This window comes from Excalfactoria chinensis, chromosome 7, assembly GCF_039878825.1.
Source record: "Excalfactoria chinensis isolate bCotChi1 chromosome 7, bCotChi1.hap2, whole genome shotgun sequence".
Classification (NCBI taxonomy): Eukaryota; Metazoa; Chordata; class Aves; order Galliformes; family Phasianidae; genus Excalfactoria; species Excalfactoria chinensis.
Genome location: NC_092831.1, coordinates 18,134,540 through 18,155,044, shown reverse-complemented (window position 1 = coordinate 18,155,044; position 20,505 = coordinate 18,134,540). Strand labels below are relative to the sequence as shown.

The window sequence follows — 20,505 nt, the reverse complement described above, 5'->3', positions numbered from 1 at the left end:
ATTTTTGCATAGATAACTATAAAGAAATTCCCAGTTTCCTCATCTCAGTAAGTAAATATGAATTAACAAATTCTAAAAGCATCAGTGCTTGGATTTAAGATAGAAACAAATCAAAGCCCTATTATCTTTCATGCTACCAAACTCCAAAAGCCTTGTTAGGAGAGGGAAGTGTCCACCAAGACTAGCTGATGCACTATGCTTACCAGTGTCTTGTATTTTCTTTCTGAAAATAACGAAAATGTCTTGCTGTCGGTAATCTGCTTCTCTGCAATCTCACGCTTTCTTCTTGAGTTATGGGATTCCTTCAAAATAAAATGTTTCTGTCACAACTCTGTCTTAATGATGTTGTTATATATGCCCTTTTTCCTACATTCATTGCTAATAATAGAATCATGAAAATTTGAGATCAACCACTAAAAAGCCAACTGCCTGCTTTCTTTTGACATTGAGTTTTAAGATGTAAATAGCTTTTTATGCTGTTTCTGTTTTTGTTCTGTTTATACAGCATTAATATTACTACGTTAATAGGTGTACAGGAGATATGTCAGTACACACTGGTTTGGGTTTTTTGAAATATAAACTGATTACTCACAGAAAGTTTAGCAATGATCAACAGATAAGTACAGATTGAAGAACATGCAGTTTTAATAGGTAGGATTGCAACTTCTCCCAAATGACGTTGAGATTATATGAAAAACAGTGAAAATGAGGGCTTGGGGGGGTTAGAAAAGCTTGCTAGGTTGGCATAATGAAGGACTGTGAAAATCCTGTTTGATAAATATATGATTTTTTCCATGTAGGAAAATAAACAGATTTCAATAATGTTGATGAAATGCACTAAAGCTAAGAGCAGTTTCATCCTGAGAGAGCCAACAGTGCCAGTGCAGATAGAATCACTGAGACATAGCATCTGTCCTTCAGCTTACCTCATTATCTATTACCTACTCCCTTAACAAGCTTAGCCTTTAACATATTGCTAATGTATCATACTTACGACTTTCCCAAGACAAAACATTCCTTCTGGAGATAAGCTCTTACGCTGTTATCAGATGCTGTTGTGTTTTAATGGTGAACCCATTAATGAACAGAAGAAGATAGGATAACGTACCGCAACATGCAAGAAATTGATTTCATTCTGTGGTTGACAGGAAACCTTTTCCAGGCCCTTGGAGTCTATTTTCATCAAATACAGCAGCCATTTGCCATTACTGATTTCTTTTGGCCACTGGATGTCCAGGGAAGCTGTACCAAATGTTTTCAGGGGCCTGCCCAAGTTGGTTACCTGTGAAAATAAATCTTCTTTATGTTGTGCAATCTGTTCCAAAGGGATTTATCACCATTACTGACTTGGCGTCATGTAGACAACAGGAAATTAGAAAGCTACTAAAAGACAGTGTAAACAGCTTAAAGACAAAACGTATATGAAAACTAGCACATCTGGAATGTCAAGGTATGAATTTTTACTCTTACAAACATGAAGCTGCTGCTGTTTAGAAGTCTGTCTTTATAAGAAACATGCACCGCTTAGAGTTAACAAATCATCTGTCTACATATCTGGAGCAAACTTATGCTTATGACAAACTTCTGACAAAGAAAGATAACCAGGATCCTGCTCCCACAGCTTGGGAAAAACCATTTCTAAATCCAGCACCATTTTTGAGAATTAACACACGCAAAAGGAGAAACTGTTCTAAATTACTCACTCTGAATTCATACTCTATGAGGTTTCCAATATTATCTTCAGATTTCATAGCACTCTCACCAACGATGTCACCTCCAAAATATACCTGAGAAGGCTTAGCCACTCTGTTCAGGTAAGGTGGAGAGAGGAAACGAATCAAGTTGTAATGAAGCCTGCAGCAAAGGTGCTCTCCCCCCAGCCTGCACCCCTATTTGTTCTGCTATTAACACTTACCCTGTGAGCGATAAAAGCAATTCAAGAACCACTTTAGCACTGGCTGTAATTGTAGTTGAATTTACTTGAGTGCTTGTTCTACAATGGAAAGGAAACAATGCTGCTGATTTTACAAGTTAAAAGTTTTTCACTTTACTATTAAATTGCTTTTATGAATCAAACCACTCATTCAATTCAAAACGTTTACGGCCATCTGTCTAAACAAAATGTGCATAGACACACGCATACACAAAGAAAACTTACGTCTCCAGCTTGAGGTTAATGTCCAAGTCTGTTGTATCAACATTAACTTTAGTGGTGCTTAAGATCAGATAAAAGGTCACCTAGATGAGAAAGAACATCCAGGAAAGGTGAACATTTAAAAAAATATATTAATACATGCAATATTATAGCAACACGCCATCAAATTCTAAAGCTAAAAAGACAGATCTAGGCCAAATTTCTGGTTATGACACAGAAACTTTGGAAGACTGCAGTCAGGAATCACGTTGTCTAGCTTGAGTAAAGTAAGTGCAACTCACATTGGAATTTCTCTTGAATGGATTTCCAAGTTCACACTCTGCTTGAGAGCCATTCTGGTTAGCACCACACGTGAGCTGTTTTTCCTGAATAAACAGAACATACTTATAATTCAGTTTTTGCTATAAACATTTTAAAATTTGAATACTCTTCAAAACACTTACAGGATATCCTCTCATCTCCCTGAATGCAGAATAAGTCAGACTATCTGGAAAAGTTGCAATTAGTTTAGCTTCATATGCATCTTCTCCATCTTTCTTTGGATTTCTTGCATCAGATGGATTATTTGTCACTGTTATTTCCAGGGCAATATCTTTCTGATCTTTTAAAACGAGCACTGGAATGCCATTTTCACTGCAGAAACAGAACATACAGAGCTGTGCATTAGGGAAGCAAATGTGTTTCAAAGTTTGTTTCTTACTATGGTTTACCCAAACATCATTCTCTCTGTTAATGAAGAATTACTGTGAAGAACATAAACACGGGAATGGCCATATTTTTTTTGCGGCAAGCCCTGCTAAAGGCTGACTGTTCACAGTAAGTAAACATACTTCCCTCTGTGTTTTCTTCTTTATATCTCCTTTCTAGTATCACTGGCCCTCCAAGGAGGAGGGGTGTTACAAGGTATTACAAGGTGTTACAATTGTTACTTTTGTGTTACAATGTAACAATTTCATCAACGTCTCTTTAACTGCTCCTCGTGGTACTGGACAAGAGTATACTGTAACTATACAGTTAACAGGACTTAATAAGCTACTGCTAGGCTGATCATTATTTCTCCAGCAGTTAGATCTTCTAAAATTTAGACCGAATCTCCATGGTTGTAGCCACTTTACATCCACCATTTGACTCTGTACCATCACTCTTCTTCTAAAGCTCAGCCCCACTCCCCCATGATTGTCACCGTGACAGATATGACTACACAGGACTCCATTAGCCAGGCCAGCAGAACACAGCAGTTCTATCACCCAAAATAGTCTTAAACAGTTGGCTTTTTTTTCAGCGCTTATCAATAATTTGAATTTTAGTAGTCACTGCTAAATTGAGTCTTACATTGGTAAATAGGTAAATCTGTCTTCGTTTCCTTCTCTACTGCAAAACCGGTACTGAAGTTTTAGATTGCTGTGACATTCATTGTCTTCTCCACATCCTTCTTTCAAGAACTCCACCTAAATAAAACCAAAGCGCTTTTACTGCATGCCATGTGATAATAGCTTAAAACATGATTTCTGATGTGCAGTGCATAAAGCAGCTACAGGGAGCTCAATAACTTTCCTGGGTATGTCACTGATGCAAAGCTCTAATGCTGTTACAGCATCCTATCAATAGGAATTAGGACTGCATGTTTTTTTGTTGTTGTTGTTACATGGCATGAGTGTGCACAGCAGAAAATGAATGATTCCCGTTCTTACTCAAAAGCATACTTCCTCCTAAACATGCTGGAGGAAGGGGGGAGTAGAAAAAGCCTAACAGTCATATATGACTTTCCTTTATGCAACAAAAGAAATGCAGGAGTAAGTTCAGAATGTTTTCACGAACAGATTCATAACAAAGCACAAAACATAAGCCAGTCCAGAGCCACACCACGTATTTCCTTTGGTCACAATTTAGTTTTCTGCAGTCTTTAATGTTCGGTGACTTTCACAGTACAGATTTCTAGGAAAATGTGCTGTTAAAGACTTACTTTTGTGATCTTTGTTTCAGATTCATTTGAATTTAGTATCGGTATAAGGTCCGGAAGCGCTCTCTCTTTTCTGGTGGATGATGAGCCAGACTCCAGGCCAGCAATATTAACACTGACTGCTATAGGAATTGGGCGCAGCTTATCTTTAATTTTTTCCTGATAAAAATTTCAAATGGCATAGTTAGCACACAGTGCAGGGAAGAAAAACAACCTCAAGACTAGCTTTTGATACACGCTTTAGAACAAGTAGTAAAGCAACATCTCCTTTGCTACATTTTGCAGGATTACAACTATTCACTATTTAGAAACACATAATTTTCTAACAATATGCATGAACACAACAAATCCCAGCCTTGCTGTACCTTCTTTTTCTGGCTTCCTGATCTGATTATTTCTCTTTAAGTTAGGAATTGCTAGAAATAACAAATGGAAACTCAGGCAAATGAAACACGCTCTAACAATAAAATGACACTTTCTTCTTGTTAAGTAATTCCAAGGTCTGGAATTTCCCATGGCCAAAGGCAACACCAGAAGCTTGTTACTCCTGAGCCACAGATAGAGAATTTGTTCAGCTTTTAGAGCAGCGCTGTCTTTAGGGGCCAGCATAGCAGCAAAGTGAGAAGAGAGTGCATACTAAGTTTTCCTATTGTGCCCATTCAAGCCATCTAAAACCCATGCTTTGAAATCCTTTTCCCAGTCAGTCGCACTGTTAAATTCTACCACTACTTCTGCGTCTTCCAACAACTCTCAATTTTTGGCATTTGTTGACTCTCTATTGTTCTAAATTGGTTCAGCTCTCTTGACCTCCACAGCACACTGCACTGGCTGCAACTTTTATTCACTCATTGAAAGAAAGGCAGCGGGAGGAAGCACCATGTGTGCAGAGAATAGTAAAGTACTGCTTAGTTCTGGTTTTCTCATTTCAAAGCCTTATATTGCATGTTATTTTTAAGTTGCATACAAAGATACCATGAGGCTGAATGAGCATGTTTTGTTATAAATGAAATAAAAATTAAATACTCTGCCTTACCTGCAGAACAAGCTTGGCTGTCACGCACTGTTTGGAGTTCTGCCCCATTAGGGTGGTACTTGCAGTGAACTGATCAGATAGATAGTCTTTAAACCGTACCCTTGATGGCAGGCCTAATTGTCTCCTCTCATTTTCTGCTTCAAATGTATAGTTGATCTCTATATGAAGAAATAAAGTAGTTTGCTGTAAGGAAGAAACCTTGCCATCGTTAAAAAGAAAAAAAAAAAAAATCAAGTATGATCTAAGAGCAACATTCTAGAATAGTTTCACCCAGCACTAGGTTTCACAGCTTGTTCTTCTTGTCTGCTGTTTTATCCCTCTCTAGCTGAGGGGACACCGATCCAATGTAAACTTCCAAACAAAATCCTCCTTTTAGTCAAATTCCTGTTACTTTACCAATATTTAGAGCTGGCTGAAGCAGATATAATTGATGCTGTAGAGCCAGTAGAGGGCTGAGATAAGAAACCATAAATGCTCTGATATGATTCCTTGCTTCCTGTCTTGTCCCAGGTAGCATCTAAGCTAAGCAGCCAGCAGGATTTTGATGTCAAGGTACACTGTTCATTTTAATACTGAAAGTGGTATTCTCGAGCTTTCTAGCTATGTCTGCTGAGGCAGGGAATACCGTGGTTTGACAGATGTGAATTTTTTCCATCTTCTAACCATCTCTGTGTTCACCAAGCTGATTTACCCATCCTTAGGAGTGTGCATGTGAACAGCCTCCAAATGCTGAAGTACTTGGGCTGCTGAAGGGACCAACACCCTATTCAAGTATTCTATGGATTTTACACATAGCTCAAAAACCCAAACACCACATGAGGAAGAGGAGGTTAGGGCTTAAAATTCTTATTTCCTCTCAAAACCTTATGAGAAGTGTAATAACAGCATTGTAGCAAGAGAAAAAAAAAAAAAAAAAACAGGATATATGGGAAACTGATACTTTACATTTTTAACTACATTTATGATACAGACTCCCAGCTTCCTATTAACATGAAAATTTGTAACTTCAGTTGCTGATTTCCACAAAGCTATACACACAAATACACTTCTTGTAGGGTAAGTCCCCAATGAGAAGCAATGCTTATTAACAATATAATAAAATGGGCTTTAAAACTACTTTCTAAAGTAAAAACTGGAGAGGCAAACTGTCTGTTGTCTGTATGGCAGCCATTTGCTCACTGGCAGTTATGTCACCTACCAAGTTTCAGTTGAGTCTTTTACCAACAGAGCTTCCTAACACACCAGACACTGTGCTGCTCCGAATACAAATCCTGCATAGCTGACTGTCCTTAGTACCAAGTCACATTTTAAACCTGTCATAGTTTGAGATGAGTCATTATATTTTAAGTACTATTCTTCCATGATACCATCTTAAGTTTTATATATATATATTTATACACACACACAACAAAGATTAAAATTATTTCTCTATAAAACTTACTTATTCTTGGGTTTAAATTACGAGGGTTTGCGGTATACTGAAAACACGCTTTCACATCCATCCTGTAAAAAAAATGCAGAGAAATTAAAATTAATAAGACACAGTCCAATGGACTGGTAAGTTTTAATAATCCACTGAATTATGCTATAAGCCTTATGACTCTGCTTTTCAAGCTGAAACAATAATCTGCTGCTTACTAAACTGAATTAACAAAGCAAGTAAAAAATATTTAACGAGCAGTTAGAAAAAAATGATTTCTAGAATTTGGTTTTACATCTCTACTCATGAGAAAGCTGTTCAAGTTAGGATACCTTAACATTAATATACCTAAATGTTAACAGTCCTAAGTGGCAAAGTGATGCTGATTGGACATCATGCCCCCCCACCCTAACAGTAACTGACTGAACGAATTTGACAACAGAAATGTCAGTACATCGACAGAATTTCAACATTACCATATTTCACTGAGGTCTTCAGAGTTCTTTTTCTTTAGGTCAAGTTTGTCAGGCTGTACTGTAATGCTCTTTGTAATGCTTATGACAGGTCGAGATCTTTATTTGGAGGGGAAAAAAAAAAAAAAAAAGGAAGGAAAAGAAAGGGTAAAATAAGGAAGAGTTTCAGTTAAAATTAATGCAACAACTCATATGAATCCAGATGTCTCTATGGCTGCACTGATTTGCAGCAAAGACACCCCAAGAAACACAGGGTTTGGCTTTCATAATAGTAAGAAACAAAACAATTTAAAGCTAAGCTAAACAAGTCAGAATAAGTGACTACAACAGTGAGTAGGAAATGCCTAATGAGAGAGCTGGGCACACTAATGCAATGTTATGGTTGTTATTTTATACACACACGGGAAATTCAAAGTGATGGTTCCCATACCAATGGTAATTCAGCCCTTGTGAGCAACTGTAGGAACTAAAGTTCATTCAGATTAATGTCCAGAACAGCTTTAATGTGGAGCCTGGATGGCTATGGCAAACAATGCTCTTATATCCTGACTCCTCTGCATGCAGACTGCAATCATGATTTAGCCTTGCAACTTTTCTTTACCTTTTTGGATGGGGGCAGGGGGGGAAGGTAAGAAAAGGCAGCTGTTCATAAACACAAGGGTTGAGTTCTCACTTCTACAAGTTTTTTTGTAATGCCCTTATCATTAAAGCTTCTTTTGACTAAGTAGAGCATTTAATAATCTATTAAGCATCCATTTATTCCCTTCCACAAGCAATATGGGCTGCTTTTGTTATACACCGTTTCAGTATATTTAAAGGCATTCCAATTACACATACAGATTCCATACACCTTAGAGACAGGATCATCAAAAGATTGTAGGAAAGGCAATTCTCCCTGAAGGGCAGACTTCTTTTCACCACCAAAATTAGGATAACCAGTTTGGCAGTTCCACCCCTCCCTTTTTGAGACCTGATAATCACCACCAAAGCCTCAAACTTCACACAAGATTCACTGCTCTGGGGAAGAGATAGCCCTCTTCCTGCTCATTACTAGCGAACTCAGCTTAACAGTAACATTAAAAGAAAACCAGTCTGTAAAGGACCACAAGGTCGTTGTGGTACATCCTTAATTAAGGCCTGTGCTACAGAAATCAAACAGGATCCTGGCTGCAGTGCTTCTTCAGTGCTGTTCCATAGAACCCAACACAGCCTCAGCACTTCTGAGTCTCGGCAATAGAAGTGAGGTTTTCCTTTATTTTGTTCTATCATCAATAAAATAGGATTGTTGTTATACAACAGCAGCAAAGCACATCAGCATCCCACAGCAACTGCACACATTCACCCTCCTAGCCCGCACTAATCGGAAGGTCACTTCTCAATAAGAAACAGGAACTAAAGTAACAAATTAATTCATGGATATTTTTTCTCAGAATTCCCCACATCTAACAGGAAAAATACACCCCAGGCCAAACATCTATTTTGTTATTTCTAAGCAGTTTGTTTTTAGAAAACTGAAAATCTTGGTATAATTACAGTCCTTTAATGTAATACCTGAACACAGATACAGAATCTGAAAGGGAACCAACAGCAATATCAGGGTAGGAATTTTTATCCAGGTCCATGTTTCCAGCAATAGAGTAACCAAAGAAACTGGTGCCTGTTTTTTCACCATCAAGAATCTAAAGAGCAAACAGATTGAGGGAATTCAGACACTGAAAAGCTATAGAAGTGAAATACTCAAATGAACATCATTGCCCTATGGAACAAAAAAAGAAAACCTCTATCTTCAGATAAACGACACTGACGTCTTAAAATCATTTCCTTTGTATAGAAATTTTGCCCATTTGATCTTTACTTGTAATATTTAGGCTGTAGAAGCGCTTAAAACTTAAAAACATATTCTAGCAAATATTTTAACAGTATCTAGAGAAAGTATAATTAAGTTCCCTTCTCACCTTGCTGACTGATATGAAGAAGAAGGAAAGGAGGAAATCATGGAAGATAAAGATGAAGAAAACAATATCTTCAGAAGAAGACAAAAAAATATGTATGGTTATTTCCAAAGCAAAATCTCTTCAATAAATGTGAGCAGTTTATCTGAACCAAGGGCAAGGGACCATTTCAGAAATCCCAGAATTTCTTAAAAAGAAAAACTTATGCATCTACAAATTCTTTTACTTCTCACTGTATTATTGGTACCGATGGACTGTCCCAGGGAGAAAAATGAACATTAAAAAAATAAAGAACTCCTAATTTCTTTGGTCAGCAGTGCAATCTTTGAAGGTACCTGTAAATTGTGCATATCCACCACCCAATTACAGAAACAAAAGGCAGAAGATAGATAGCTCCATCAGTCCCTTAATGTTGTGCAGGAGTAATTATATGCAGTAAAAGTTATCATTACCTGTGCTGGTTTTGTATTTATTCCATTCTTGGATCCATGATAAATATATACTTTGCCAAAACCATCATACGGAGCCCCTACAGCAATATCTGTTGAAAATAAGTTGCAATACATAAATAATTCTTATTCTTTCTGCAGCTTTCAGTTGTGATAAAGACAACTGTTCTAAGTGCAGCATTAGCACAAAAATCACACACATTCCCCTGTTTGTTTTTCACTCACCTGGATATCCATCCTGGTTAATGTCCCCAACATTTTCAACTGCGAGACCAAACATTGAGTCAGTGGTCCCATTTAAGCGAACCGGTTTTACTCCTTCCCATTTTCCTCGCTGGTTAATGTAGATGTACACAGCACCACCGATATCTCCACTTCTATCAAAGTATTGTGGGGCTCCAACAACGATGTCTTGCCATCTTAAAGAAGAGGAATAAAAAAATCACAGTGCTTGTACTGTCTGAAAAGTAACTGATAAAGACTACAGTCTCAAGGTCATCAGTCAGCCCACCACTGAACAGAGGTGACTGAAAAGTACTTTCAAGTAGTCATGCAAAAACAGCTGGCAGAAAATCCACTAAGACTGCAAGCCAATTACACTCCCTGCATCACATACAAGAAACTTCTTGAGCCTTCCTTTAGTATTATTTCTTCTTTGTTTACACCAATCTTATCAGTTTCAGTACAACTCATTTCTGTAATTAAAAACATAGACTGTGTTCTGCATGATTTTCTGACACACTCACCATTTCCTCCAGCAAAACATGTAACATTGTTCTTTACGCTTCAAACGTAAAAAACAAAGCAGAACTGAGTTAGTCTGCTATCCTATATAGGCAGCATGAGTTAACCAAGGCCATACCCATCACTGTTGAGATCTACAACAGCCACATCATAACCAAAAGAAGAGGCCAGCCCTTCTCCTTCAAACATGTGCTCCAGTGAAAGCGCTCTCTGGTTTTTCTCTTTTTTCAGTAAAACAACTGCTCCGCTATGGTTGGCTCTTGGTGCACCAGACACAAAAGTCATCTCATCTTGGGAGACGATTCCCTTACCAGAGTCCAAAGAGAAACCTTCAACAGAGAAAGAAACAAGAACTTAGTGCTCAGATTGTTATAGCAGGAAAAATAAATTCCCCTACTATATTAAAGTGGCATATTGAATGGAAGTTTTCTGAAACAGAGTATGATAAACTGGCAATTCTGTGTTCCTCTTTGAACTGGTGGATGAATGTTTGTAAGTTTACACTCTTTCAGCATGTTCCATTTAAGTTCTCTCTCCCACAAAATACACTACTGCACTGCTCACCCAGCTCTCCATTCTGCAGACAGTAAATACAAGGTCATTTTTTTAAAACATATCGACTTAGAAAGTAGTAAGCATTACCACTTGAATATAGCTTGAGTACCTCACCTTCAGCAAAATCATTACAAAACTTCTATGTACAAGTCAATAAACTCTGTTGCAAACATGCAAGATGTACCATACATGCTTAACATTCTACATTAAATGATGTAATACTGTATTTGCGAATCACTTTATCCAGTAGTGGTGAAATTGGCAATTTTAATTTAATGTAGCTCTAAAGGACATGTCTAAATGAATTTAGTCCCAAGTACCTTTATAAAAGTTAACGGATTTAAAAGTACATTAAAAATGAACAAAAACTATATAATGCATATAACAACATGGCCAATGAAGCTCAAAGAACAATGATGCATGCTGCAAGAACACAGCAGCACAGACAGTAATCTCCCTTCTGAAACAGTTCACCACTACTACTGAAATTCTCAATTACAGCAATTCACAAGGAGTCCACTTTGTGGGAGAGATGAGAGGGTTTGGAGAAATGCATCACAAATCAATGCTTCTCTGAAGTCAGCTTATTTTACAAGTTACTCTTCATCTGAACCCCTGCTGTCACATGCTTTCTCTTGCGATGTATTTGTAATGAGGATGGAAAGGACAGTATCATGTTAAAGGTCTGAAGATTGTGTGACCAGATGCTGCCACCTCAGGTGGTCACAAACCTAAGTAGCTATTCATCATTACATCCACTGATTTGTCCACCTGTATGCTGGGAGGCAACGTTTTGTATACAAACTGATCTGGATGAGTGTCAGACACTGCTGTCAAAAACAGAAGACCTGTAAACATGAGTGAAAGATTGAAGAGAAAAGACAAAATAGTTGAGCACAGCATCTATAAGCACATATATTTACTGTCTACATATAGGGAACAACTATGATAGGGAATGACAGCTTTGCCTTCAAGTACTTTTAATTATGACAAATCAAAGACAGCATTTATAGTTAGATAAATGCAACACTGCATATATTATGAAAGTGCACAAGTTCAGTTTAGTAAGACACACACACAGTGAACTGTTTACAGCAAGACACCACTATAGCACTATTCTTCCACATGAAAAGACCATCAGTTTGCCTTTCTGAAATAAGCTTTTAGAATTTTTTACACCCCACAACCACTACTCAAATTTAGCTCAAGTTTATTTCTTCTAATAGAGACGCAGCTCTAAGTTGGCTCTTTACTCAGCTTACTTTCATGTTAACGTCTGTCCTATTTGTTCAACTTCTCATTAACACAAAAATTCCAGCTCTGAGTTACCCAAATTGTATCTGCTGCCTAAGCCAAAAGCACCAGATTAGTATAGCAATATATAGTATTGTAGAGCAGAAACGTTCTTTATACATTGCACTAAAGGTGTTCTAAAAAATGGAGGGTTAGATCTCTTCACCAATTTATCTCATGAGTGTACAGGAATATTCATTATCCTAAGGACATATTTCTGCTTTTGTGTTTGCACAAAGCTCAGGACTCTCCTCTGCAAGGCACACACACACACACACAAACACACACACACACACACACACACACTTAGAACATTAATGTTACTTGTGTTACAGCCTTTCAAAAGCCTGTAAAAAGGCCACCGTGGATTTTAAATCTTCAATTTAAAAAAAAAAAAAAAAAAAAGCACTCAGGCCAGAAAATGACATTCAGGGACTTAAATGACTTAAATGTTAGTAGACTTTTTGATACCACATAGCGGCGACCTTGTGACCAAGGATTACAGTCCTCAACACAGTACTCACCATAAGACAGTGATTATAATCACTCCCTGAGGTCGTGTAGGTCTTCATTATCACTCTTAAATATCTTATTCCTTTAGCAGCACTTCTAGGTACCTCAGCAGAGTACCATCTTACACGTAAATGTGGAGGAAGATGTGCATTATCCCAAACAATTCACATTTCATGGGGTCCTCACATTAACAGCTTTCTTCTCCCATTCCATATTATTGCATCAGACCAGATTACAAACGTTTAAGAAGCCTAAAGAGATTTTACCACATGTACTTTGTCCTACCTAAATAACTGTTAGCTGGAACAGGAACTAGATTCGTATCTTGGCGGCTCTCATCACCAACTTCATAAGGCCCATCATCAAAGATACCCAGATCATAAAATGTCTGATTCTTTTGCTCTGCACGAACCACCCCTGAAGAAGTGAAATGATAAAATAAAAGCAAATGAGAATGGTAAGGGAGAAAAATAATAGATAAATGGTTCCCAGCTAGTACTAATGACCATGAATGAGAGAGTGAGTGCTGTTTAAATGGGACAAACACAGCCTACCACACCAGCCTTTTAACAGGCCAGGAATTTCTAAGCTCAGCCTGTGTGACAGAGCTTCACTAGTACATGGAGATGTCACGCAATGATCTGGAAAACATGAGATAAAAAGAGAATTCTCAACAAAAATATGAGACTGACTTGGTCATGGACCACCCTCATCCCACTGTGCTTAATTTCATTAAGTCTCCCTTAAAAGGGAGGTAAGTACACACAAACACAACAAAATGAAACAAAAAATACTGCTCTATTGTGGCAAACACTGGGAATATATTTAGAAAATACTGACGGGTACTTATTGTTTATACTGATAATATTTGTTGTTGGATAAAATGTGTGCTTCCCTTTTATTGACAAGAACATTTACCACTTTGGCAAAGTACAAACGTGTTTTTCCATGGCATAAAAGAGTACTTACGGCTGGTAGACTATCAGAGCACTTCTCTGCATTAATGTAAAGCCCTAAACGGAGTACCTGGTCAGACTGTGTTGACAGGGACAGATATGTGGAAGATTAAACCTTCACACGGATACACCTTGTGCCAGAGCTTAACTCAAAGACTTGGTGTGGTTCTTGTAGCAGGCACAGTTGTACAAGGGGAGGAACTTTAATGATTTAAGGAGCAGTGTTCTAAAGGAGGGAAGCACTTACAGCTGTTGGTGTAACTAAGTGCTAGGGGAAAAATGAATAAGAAAAAAGACAGGGCTGGCCTCTTAGATGCTTCTCATATAAATGTACAAAGAAAATCTTAAGTTCTTCCCCCCAAGTTTTGGATTATTTCCTATACATGATATAGAGTCCCTGTCTCTTAATCAAACTATTCATGGAATTTTACTTAAGTAAATATGTACGGATTTAAATATGAATATAGGTAGCTTTGCTCTGTACAGTTATTTTCTCGCAATCCTCCAGTATTGAATTTGGGAAGCACTCCTTTCTACAGAATTAAAAAGGAATAAAGAGAATACTGAAGGATAAAAAAATATCTGAGTGCAGCTCTCTAACGTGCTCAAATTCAGAGGAAATGACTGGGCAAATAACTTATAATTAATGTAGTAACTTGTTAAAGTGCAAAATGTCAAAGCAAGAACTCAGTCCTACCATAAGACTAATAAGGGAAAAAGTTGCTGTTGCTGTACATACATGCGTAGTTCCATTATCCATTCATAAGTAATCCTTTATAAATATTTAAAGGATCTTCAGTGAATATTTTTGATAGAGGAGTGAAAACCAGGTAAAATCCTAAGAACCCTGTAAGGCTTACTGCCCCTTCCCAGCCCCCAGAAAGGCAAATAAGAACCTTAGGATGCAACATTTGCAAAAAATGTAAGAGGAAACAGGAAGGGGGTCAGTCTAGATGTAGCAGGAAGGAAGCTAGGTCATACCTTTCCAATTGTAAGTGCCTGGGGCACCAAACACAATGTAATGATAGTCTCTAGTAAAAGTAGCAGCAACACCTTGCTGACAGGAACCAAACTTCTCATGGCCTCTTAAGCGACCATCACAAAAACTCCATACTCCATTATCCATATCATCCTTAATAGTGAGATCCTGGCTCAGCACATAGCACCTTCCAATGATATCCCGGGTTTCCTGCACTGTGTTTACATACTGCCTTTTCTCATAGCGATGTGCACATGTCTGCAAGATAGAAGATAGTAAGTAATTATTTTTGTGTGTTTGTATGTAAGTTATCAAAGAAGGCTGGCCTCCATAAGCAGTACTTCATGCTACGAAAGTTCTCCTTGTGGACACATTTATGCTGCAGTGCAGAGAGAGCCCAGAGTTCCCTGTAAGTATCTACAGACCCAAGGCAGAGCAATCAACTTCCTGATCAGGGAAGGCAGAATGGTTAAATCCCTCTTCACTTTGGAACTCAGGGGCTTTAGCCCTAAAGCTTTCACTGATACCTAAGCCCTCTTTCAAAAACAGAGTAGACAACAACCCTATCTCTAGTAAAAAGTTGTTTCCCCCCCAGCGGTAACTGTTAAATAGTCTACATGCTTGTGTAAGACACAAGGAGCTGCTTCAACTACCATCCACCTTTTCCAATGTCACCTCTTTCAGAAAAGTGCCACAGGCAGGAGACTGAAAGCTTTTCCAGTGAGGGCAAGGGAGGAAAGGGTTGTTGTTCCTGCTTCTTATGCTGGGTATTTCATTTTGGGGATAACCATCACTGGGATGGAGAAAAGCAGCAGCACAGACTATAAGCTGTTCATTAACCTAGCCCTTACACTTTTCACCTCAGCAGAGAATTCCAATCAAATACAAATGATGATGAGCCACCAGGATAAGCAGTGTAACCACCAAACCACTGAAAAGAGAGGTAGAACAGTCAAACCCCTCTGACAGCAGTGTTTTTTGCAGATTCAGAGGAAGGAAGTGCAGGACAAGCTCAAGCAATACAGGTTTCTCCTCTGACCGAAAAATTCCCTTTCCGTGGCTCCTCCTAAGGCTAAAACATTCAGCAGATACATAGCCAGGACTTCCTTAGGGCACTGCCCTACTCCAAGCTGTGCTAAGAAGTCCTATGCACTGCTCAGCTGCACTGTGATCTTCAGGCTGCTTCAGCCCATCTCAGAAGCACATAAACTGCATCACAGACAAAAGGCACTAGCTGGTGAGGAATTAACTGAACAGGACCGGTTCCATCTACTTTTCTTCCCTTGGGTTCTGAGCCAGACTGGAGCAGCTAGTACTGTCCCTATAGCCATAAATAACCCAGAGTTGTACCCTGAATTTGCTTTACTCTTGTCTTTGAAGAAGTGAGATTAAGCTGCAAGAATATAAGCAGATGGAGGAGCATCACTGTACCCCCATTTTATGATGTAGCTGGTATCCCGCAGCACCATGCAAGGTGAATATGAGAAAGAGCTATGAAGCTACAAAAATAATATTATCTGCCATACCTCAAAAGCTTTTTCTCTCAGTAACACATGAAAGAATAGCTTGCATTGTCATTATTAGTACAAGCTCTCACTGCAGCATGCTTTTAAGTCCCAGCTGCAACATCCAGAGCTATATGAATACATAGGAGCAATTCAGCTGATGGCCCTCAGCAAAGTTAAGGTAAGGCTGATCATCCTAGGCAACAGGCTCCTTTTTTAAACCTTACCAAACTATTTTTCCTTGTTTATGTAAGTGGTTGTTTAAAGAAGCAATGTATCATAAAAGAGGAGCAGACAACCTGAAAATAAGTTGTCTGTTCCATACCCAAGATCAATCCTGTGGCCAGGATTACAAAGAAAGGTTAGCTCAGAGTTAGAAAAATAACCTAAAACTTCTATAATCTCAAGAATTTTATTTGTTAAGCAGACATTTCAGTCCTTTATTCTAAGAAATTACAATAATATAGCAATGGAAATTACCTTTCAGGAAGCTGCACAGAAACATACACCATTCAGCACATTTACGGTAAGCTAGACCTGTAGACTTACCACCACGTTTCCTCCTGGCCCCTGACTTTGGACAGTTACACCCATCCACTGGTCTTCTTTGCTCTCCATCTTTGGGTCAGCTGCAAAGCATCACAATGGAGATTCAAATAAAGCAGTTAACTTTTTTTTGTCTCTGTAAGAGCTTCATACAGTACATGAGATAGTCTACAGATGGCAGTGTCTGCACATACTATCACATTCCAGTGCAAATACCTTCCGTACAACCCAGAGAAGCAACTGTGTGATACAGTCAATGGAAAGGAGCGCATCAGATCAGAAAAATCAGGCAACTGCATAATCTTAAACAAAAGTGCTGAGGAACTTACTGTCTTCATCAAACACAACACGCGTGCAGCGCGTATCTGAAGATGTGATGTCACAGCTGTACAGCCCTCCTGTTCTGTTGGCTTGCTGGGATGGAAAGGCCTTTTCCCGAGGAGCTCCAACCAGCAATCTATAGGGAAACAGAAATAACTTCAAGGGATCCACAGAGGCAGTATTAGAAGAGAGGAAGGCAGCAGTCAGGAAATGCTTTCATCATGTTGTTAGAGGTTTGATGTGCAACCATTTAAGGTGGATTTTCATCAGTCAATACAACTGCTTTCAGACTCGCTCTGCATTTGCACCACACCTATGCCAGCATACCTCATGAGTACTATCACAAAATAACCACAGACGTATTTATTTGCTAAATGAGAGTTCTCAGTCAAAACAATCTTTTTCTTCCGATATTTTTGAGAGTCTCACATATGCAAAGCACAGTCACCTCAACTTCCTAACTGAAACCAGTACGCAATAACAGCACCACGGTTTGCAGAAGAAACAAGAAACAACAAATTCTACTGAAGAAAACCAAGATTAAGAAAACAGTGTGTAGCTGGGTACAATACAGTGGGTACAGCCTCGCTGTGCTTGCAGGCACCAGTCAGTGCCGTGGAGCAAAGCAAACTGCTGTACCACAGAATGGGTTTGCTTTGGCTTTTTATTAAAATCACGACTCACTTTCATTTATATCTAACATACACCAGCCTGATCATTGAAAGTCATACCCATTTTTGTTATTAAGGAAACGTTCACTCAGTGTCACTAAGGTAATGACACAAAATAAATGTCTCTTAAGAAAACATACTCAGACAAGAAAGGTACGTGTGTATCATGAAACAGTTATCTCAACACCACTTCCATAGACAAGAACTTTCCATACTTTGCGCTCACAAAGGTAACCCCCCAAACCGTGCAAACTTCAGGTAAAATATTGGCTTTTGGCTGACAGACATAAAAACAGGCCAGGCAGCTTGGGTGGGTTTCAGTTTACAGAACTTTCCTTTTCCCCCTACATATGTCTGGCATCTTTTTCGAAGATTCTTTTTCAGAAACACAGCTGCTATCACAAGAGTCTTTAATCCAAACAACCACGCTTTTAGAAAGGCCACTAACAGCTTCATTCTCTGATTTTGGCAGTAAAGTACTTAACTCTCATCTCTTAACTCTTTTGTAAAGCAGTGGCTTCTGAGCTGCTTCTAATGTAGGAATAGCTGCATTTTCCCCTCAGCTCTGTAATCCCCTATGGAAAGAGACAACACGAGGTTTGTTGTTGTTGTTAACGCTGACAACCAGAAATTATAGAAAGCAGAGGCGCCGATTTCCTAACTTTCAGACATCTTTGTTTCTGCTTCTTCAAAACTTGGTACAATTATACTCCATTGTTAAAACACATGCCTACCAATTTTAAACTAAAATTCTAATCTGAGAGCAAATACATCAGTCCTGATGCTCTACTGGTTAGAATTAGATTAATTATTGCTTTATCTTAATTACCTCTTGAAGAGGGTCCCAGCATCTAGAGAGGGGTTGGGCCCCAGCACCCACAGCACCTCGCTACAGCCCTACAGCCGAGCCAACTAAAACTTCATCTCTTCAGTTGTGCTAAGTGCCACTTCAGCCTCAGAAAAGGCATCAAAGCATCTTACTGACTTCCCCAACAATGGATCAGACCTCTAGGTAACCACATGTGCAAAGCGTGCTTTATGCAGCCACAGAACTCCAAGCAGGGAGAAGACAGTGGCAGCTCTCTCCCAGGGGCCTCGGTGCTCAAGCAAGCACTCCACAAGTCAGATAACAGCCAAAAGAAAGACCGTCTCCTAACTCCAATTAGCCCAACAGAGTTATTGAATCCAAAGCAAAATACACCAGAAACAGCTTTTCATTTCAACAAGCACCAGAGAATATGAAGTAGTAGGGTACAGCTCTGAGGTGCTCTCTGCTCTCACCAGTGACTTGTGAGAAGCACAGCGGTGGCTGGAACATCCAGCGAATGAAAACGACAGTGGGAACTAAGAGAGATTCTGCTCACAGCCACCTGAACCCCTTCAGTACTGCCCACAGAACTCCCTGGCTGCTTCCAACAAGAAAGCTGTAGTTAGATGAGACAAGTGCATCAGAAACAAAACCTCCAAGCTCCTGCAAGTATTCCTCTCACTCTGTGGTGAATTCCCTTCCTCACAGCCTGTATCTTTCTGAGGACAACGTACAGTTTTCACAACATACCTCAAAGAAGAACAGTTGTCAGCAATTCACTGCAGTATCTCAGGAACAGACACTAACTTGAAAGATAAGTTTAGAGGTGGGAGAACATCTTTAACATTTTTGGCAGGAAACTCTTGTTCATCAAAGGAAGAGGCTTCCATTGAGTAACCTACACTGTGATTTATACAAATACAAAAATACTGTGGTCTGCACTGAGCTCAGACACCACTTCTTCATTCCTCAAATTCCTTTCTTCCCTACAGTATCTTCTACCCCAAACAAGGCACCAGCCTTTGCCATCTTTTCCTTAAAAGTAACAGCAACACATTACTAGTGCCAGCCCTGTGCTTTAACAGACTGGAGTAGAAATCACTGGAAGCGTTTCCTGGGTAACCAACCATTAGCCATTTCCACAAATAGGCAGAATAAAATAGTCAGTGGTGTACGTAATTTCCAATTTTGCAACCTTCATTGAGCACAAATGTCCCATTTAATGTTGCTATTCTCAGGAACAATGGTGCCACTGCACACTTTGCACTCCACTGTGTTTTCAGAAAGACTCCATCAGCATAAGGGGAGCAAAGCTGGGAAGCGATGAAGCTAAATGCTGTACAACTTCCCCCACTCCTGGCTAGACAGAGACTCCCCAAATCCCTTCCTCCTGCACTGCCTCGAGCATTCCATTCTATTGATGAAGAAATAAAACTAACAATGACCAACTGATTACGTTTATACTACCAAGTCACCAGTCACAGCGCCCAGACACACACCGTGTGTCCAGCAGCTCCCAGTAGAAACAGCTGGTCTCCATGCAGACATCTGCCCAGAGCCCTCCACAAGGATGGACCTTCAGCCACCTGTGCAGCTTTGTCCACCTGCACTATCTTGTTCAGAGACCCCACACCACCTCTTCAACTTTGCTCTACTCTCTAGGCAGAAACAGCAGGCAGGCAGCCACTCTAGGGGAGCAGGGTGCCCCCAGGAGGCTTCTGCCCTCCCTCAACCAACTGTGGTCATGGAAGAACCTCCTCATTAGGGCACAAGTGTGTCAAGTATCCAAACTTTAGGACAGGAACATCAAACCATAAGACACCTCAGCATAAGTGATGTTGGTTAATGGGACTGACTGTTTTTAATCCCAAGCAGTACCACCTCTGCTATGCAAGGATCTGGCTTCTAGCAATAGAAGCAGGGACAAGTGTGGTGGTTTCACAACAACAACCAAGTGAACTCTACCAGGCCTCTCCCTCATGCCCCTCTGATGAGTGAGTATGAAAATATGATGGGAAGAAAAAAGTTCACAAATTGAGATAATAAAAGGCAAAAGAAAGGAAAAACAAGCAAAGCCCATATGGGAGCAAAAAGAAAGAAAACAAGTATTCTCCACTTCTCCACATTATCAAGTGATGTTCAGCCACACCTTGGGAAGCAAGCTCGGCAGTT

The 20,505-nt window shown here is 39.3% G+C and overlaps 1 protein-coding gene and 1 long non-coding RNA gene across 7 annotated transcripts in view; one reads left to right on the top strand and one right to left on the bottom strand.

Moving 5' to 3' along the window:
• The window catches only part of ITGA6 (integrin subunit alpha 6), a 38,085-nt gene that overhangs the window by 5,586 nt on the left and 11,994 nt on the right, over positions 1–20,505 (bottom strand). For 2 of the 6 annotated variants that reach the window (XM_072341368.1, XM_072341366.1), the window contains exons 2-21: positions 16,863–16,990; positions 16,537–16,616; positions 14,485–14,740; positions 12,833–12,964; positions 10,305–10,515; positions 9,668–9,861; positions 9,446–9,534; positions 8,593–8,720; positions 7,045–7,140; positions 6,590–6,651; positions 5,149–5,306; positions 4,119–4,274; positions 3,488–3,603; positions 2,599–2,788; positions 2,437–2,520; positions 2,159–2,238; positions 1,916–1,993; positions 1,704–1,806; positions 1,109–1,282; positions 204–302 (exon numbers count right to left, since the gene is read on the bottom strand). In XM_072341368.1, the coding sequence (XP_072197469.1) occupies positions 204–302; positions 1,109–1,282; positions 1,704–1,806; positions 1,916–1,993; positions 2,159–2,238; positions 2,437–2,520; positions 2,599–2,788; positions 3,488–3,603; positions 4,119–4,274; positions 5,149–5,306; positions 6,590–6,651; positions 7,045–7,140; positions 8,593–8,720; positions 9,446–9,534; positions 9,668–9,861; positions 10,305–10,515; positions 12,833–12,964; positions 14,485–14,740; positions 16,537–16,616; positions 16,863–16,990 (2,614 nt within the window). Of the gene's footprint in view, positions 1–203; positions 303–1,108; positions 1,283–1,703; positions 1,807–1,915; positions 1,994–2,158; positions 2,239–2,436; positions 2,521–2,598; positions 2,789–3,487; positions 3,604–4,118; positions 4,275–5,148; positions 5,307–6,589; positions 6,652–7,044; positions 7,141–8,592; positions 8,721–9,445; positions 9,535–9,667; positions 9,862–10,304; positions 10,516–11,472; positions 11,590–12,832; positions 12,965–14,484; positions 14,741–16,536; positions 16,617–16,862; positions 16,991–20,505 lie in introns of all 6 variants that reach the window. The other 4 variants (XM_072341367.1, XM_072341370.1, XM_072341372.1 and 1 more) reach the window with 3 other exon arrangements.
• LOC140254635 (uncharacterized) overlaps positions 1–20,505 on the top strand; it is a 35,544-nt gene that overhangs the window by 11,238 nt on the left and 3,801 nt on the right. The window lies entirely within an intron of this gene.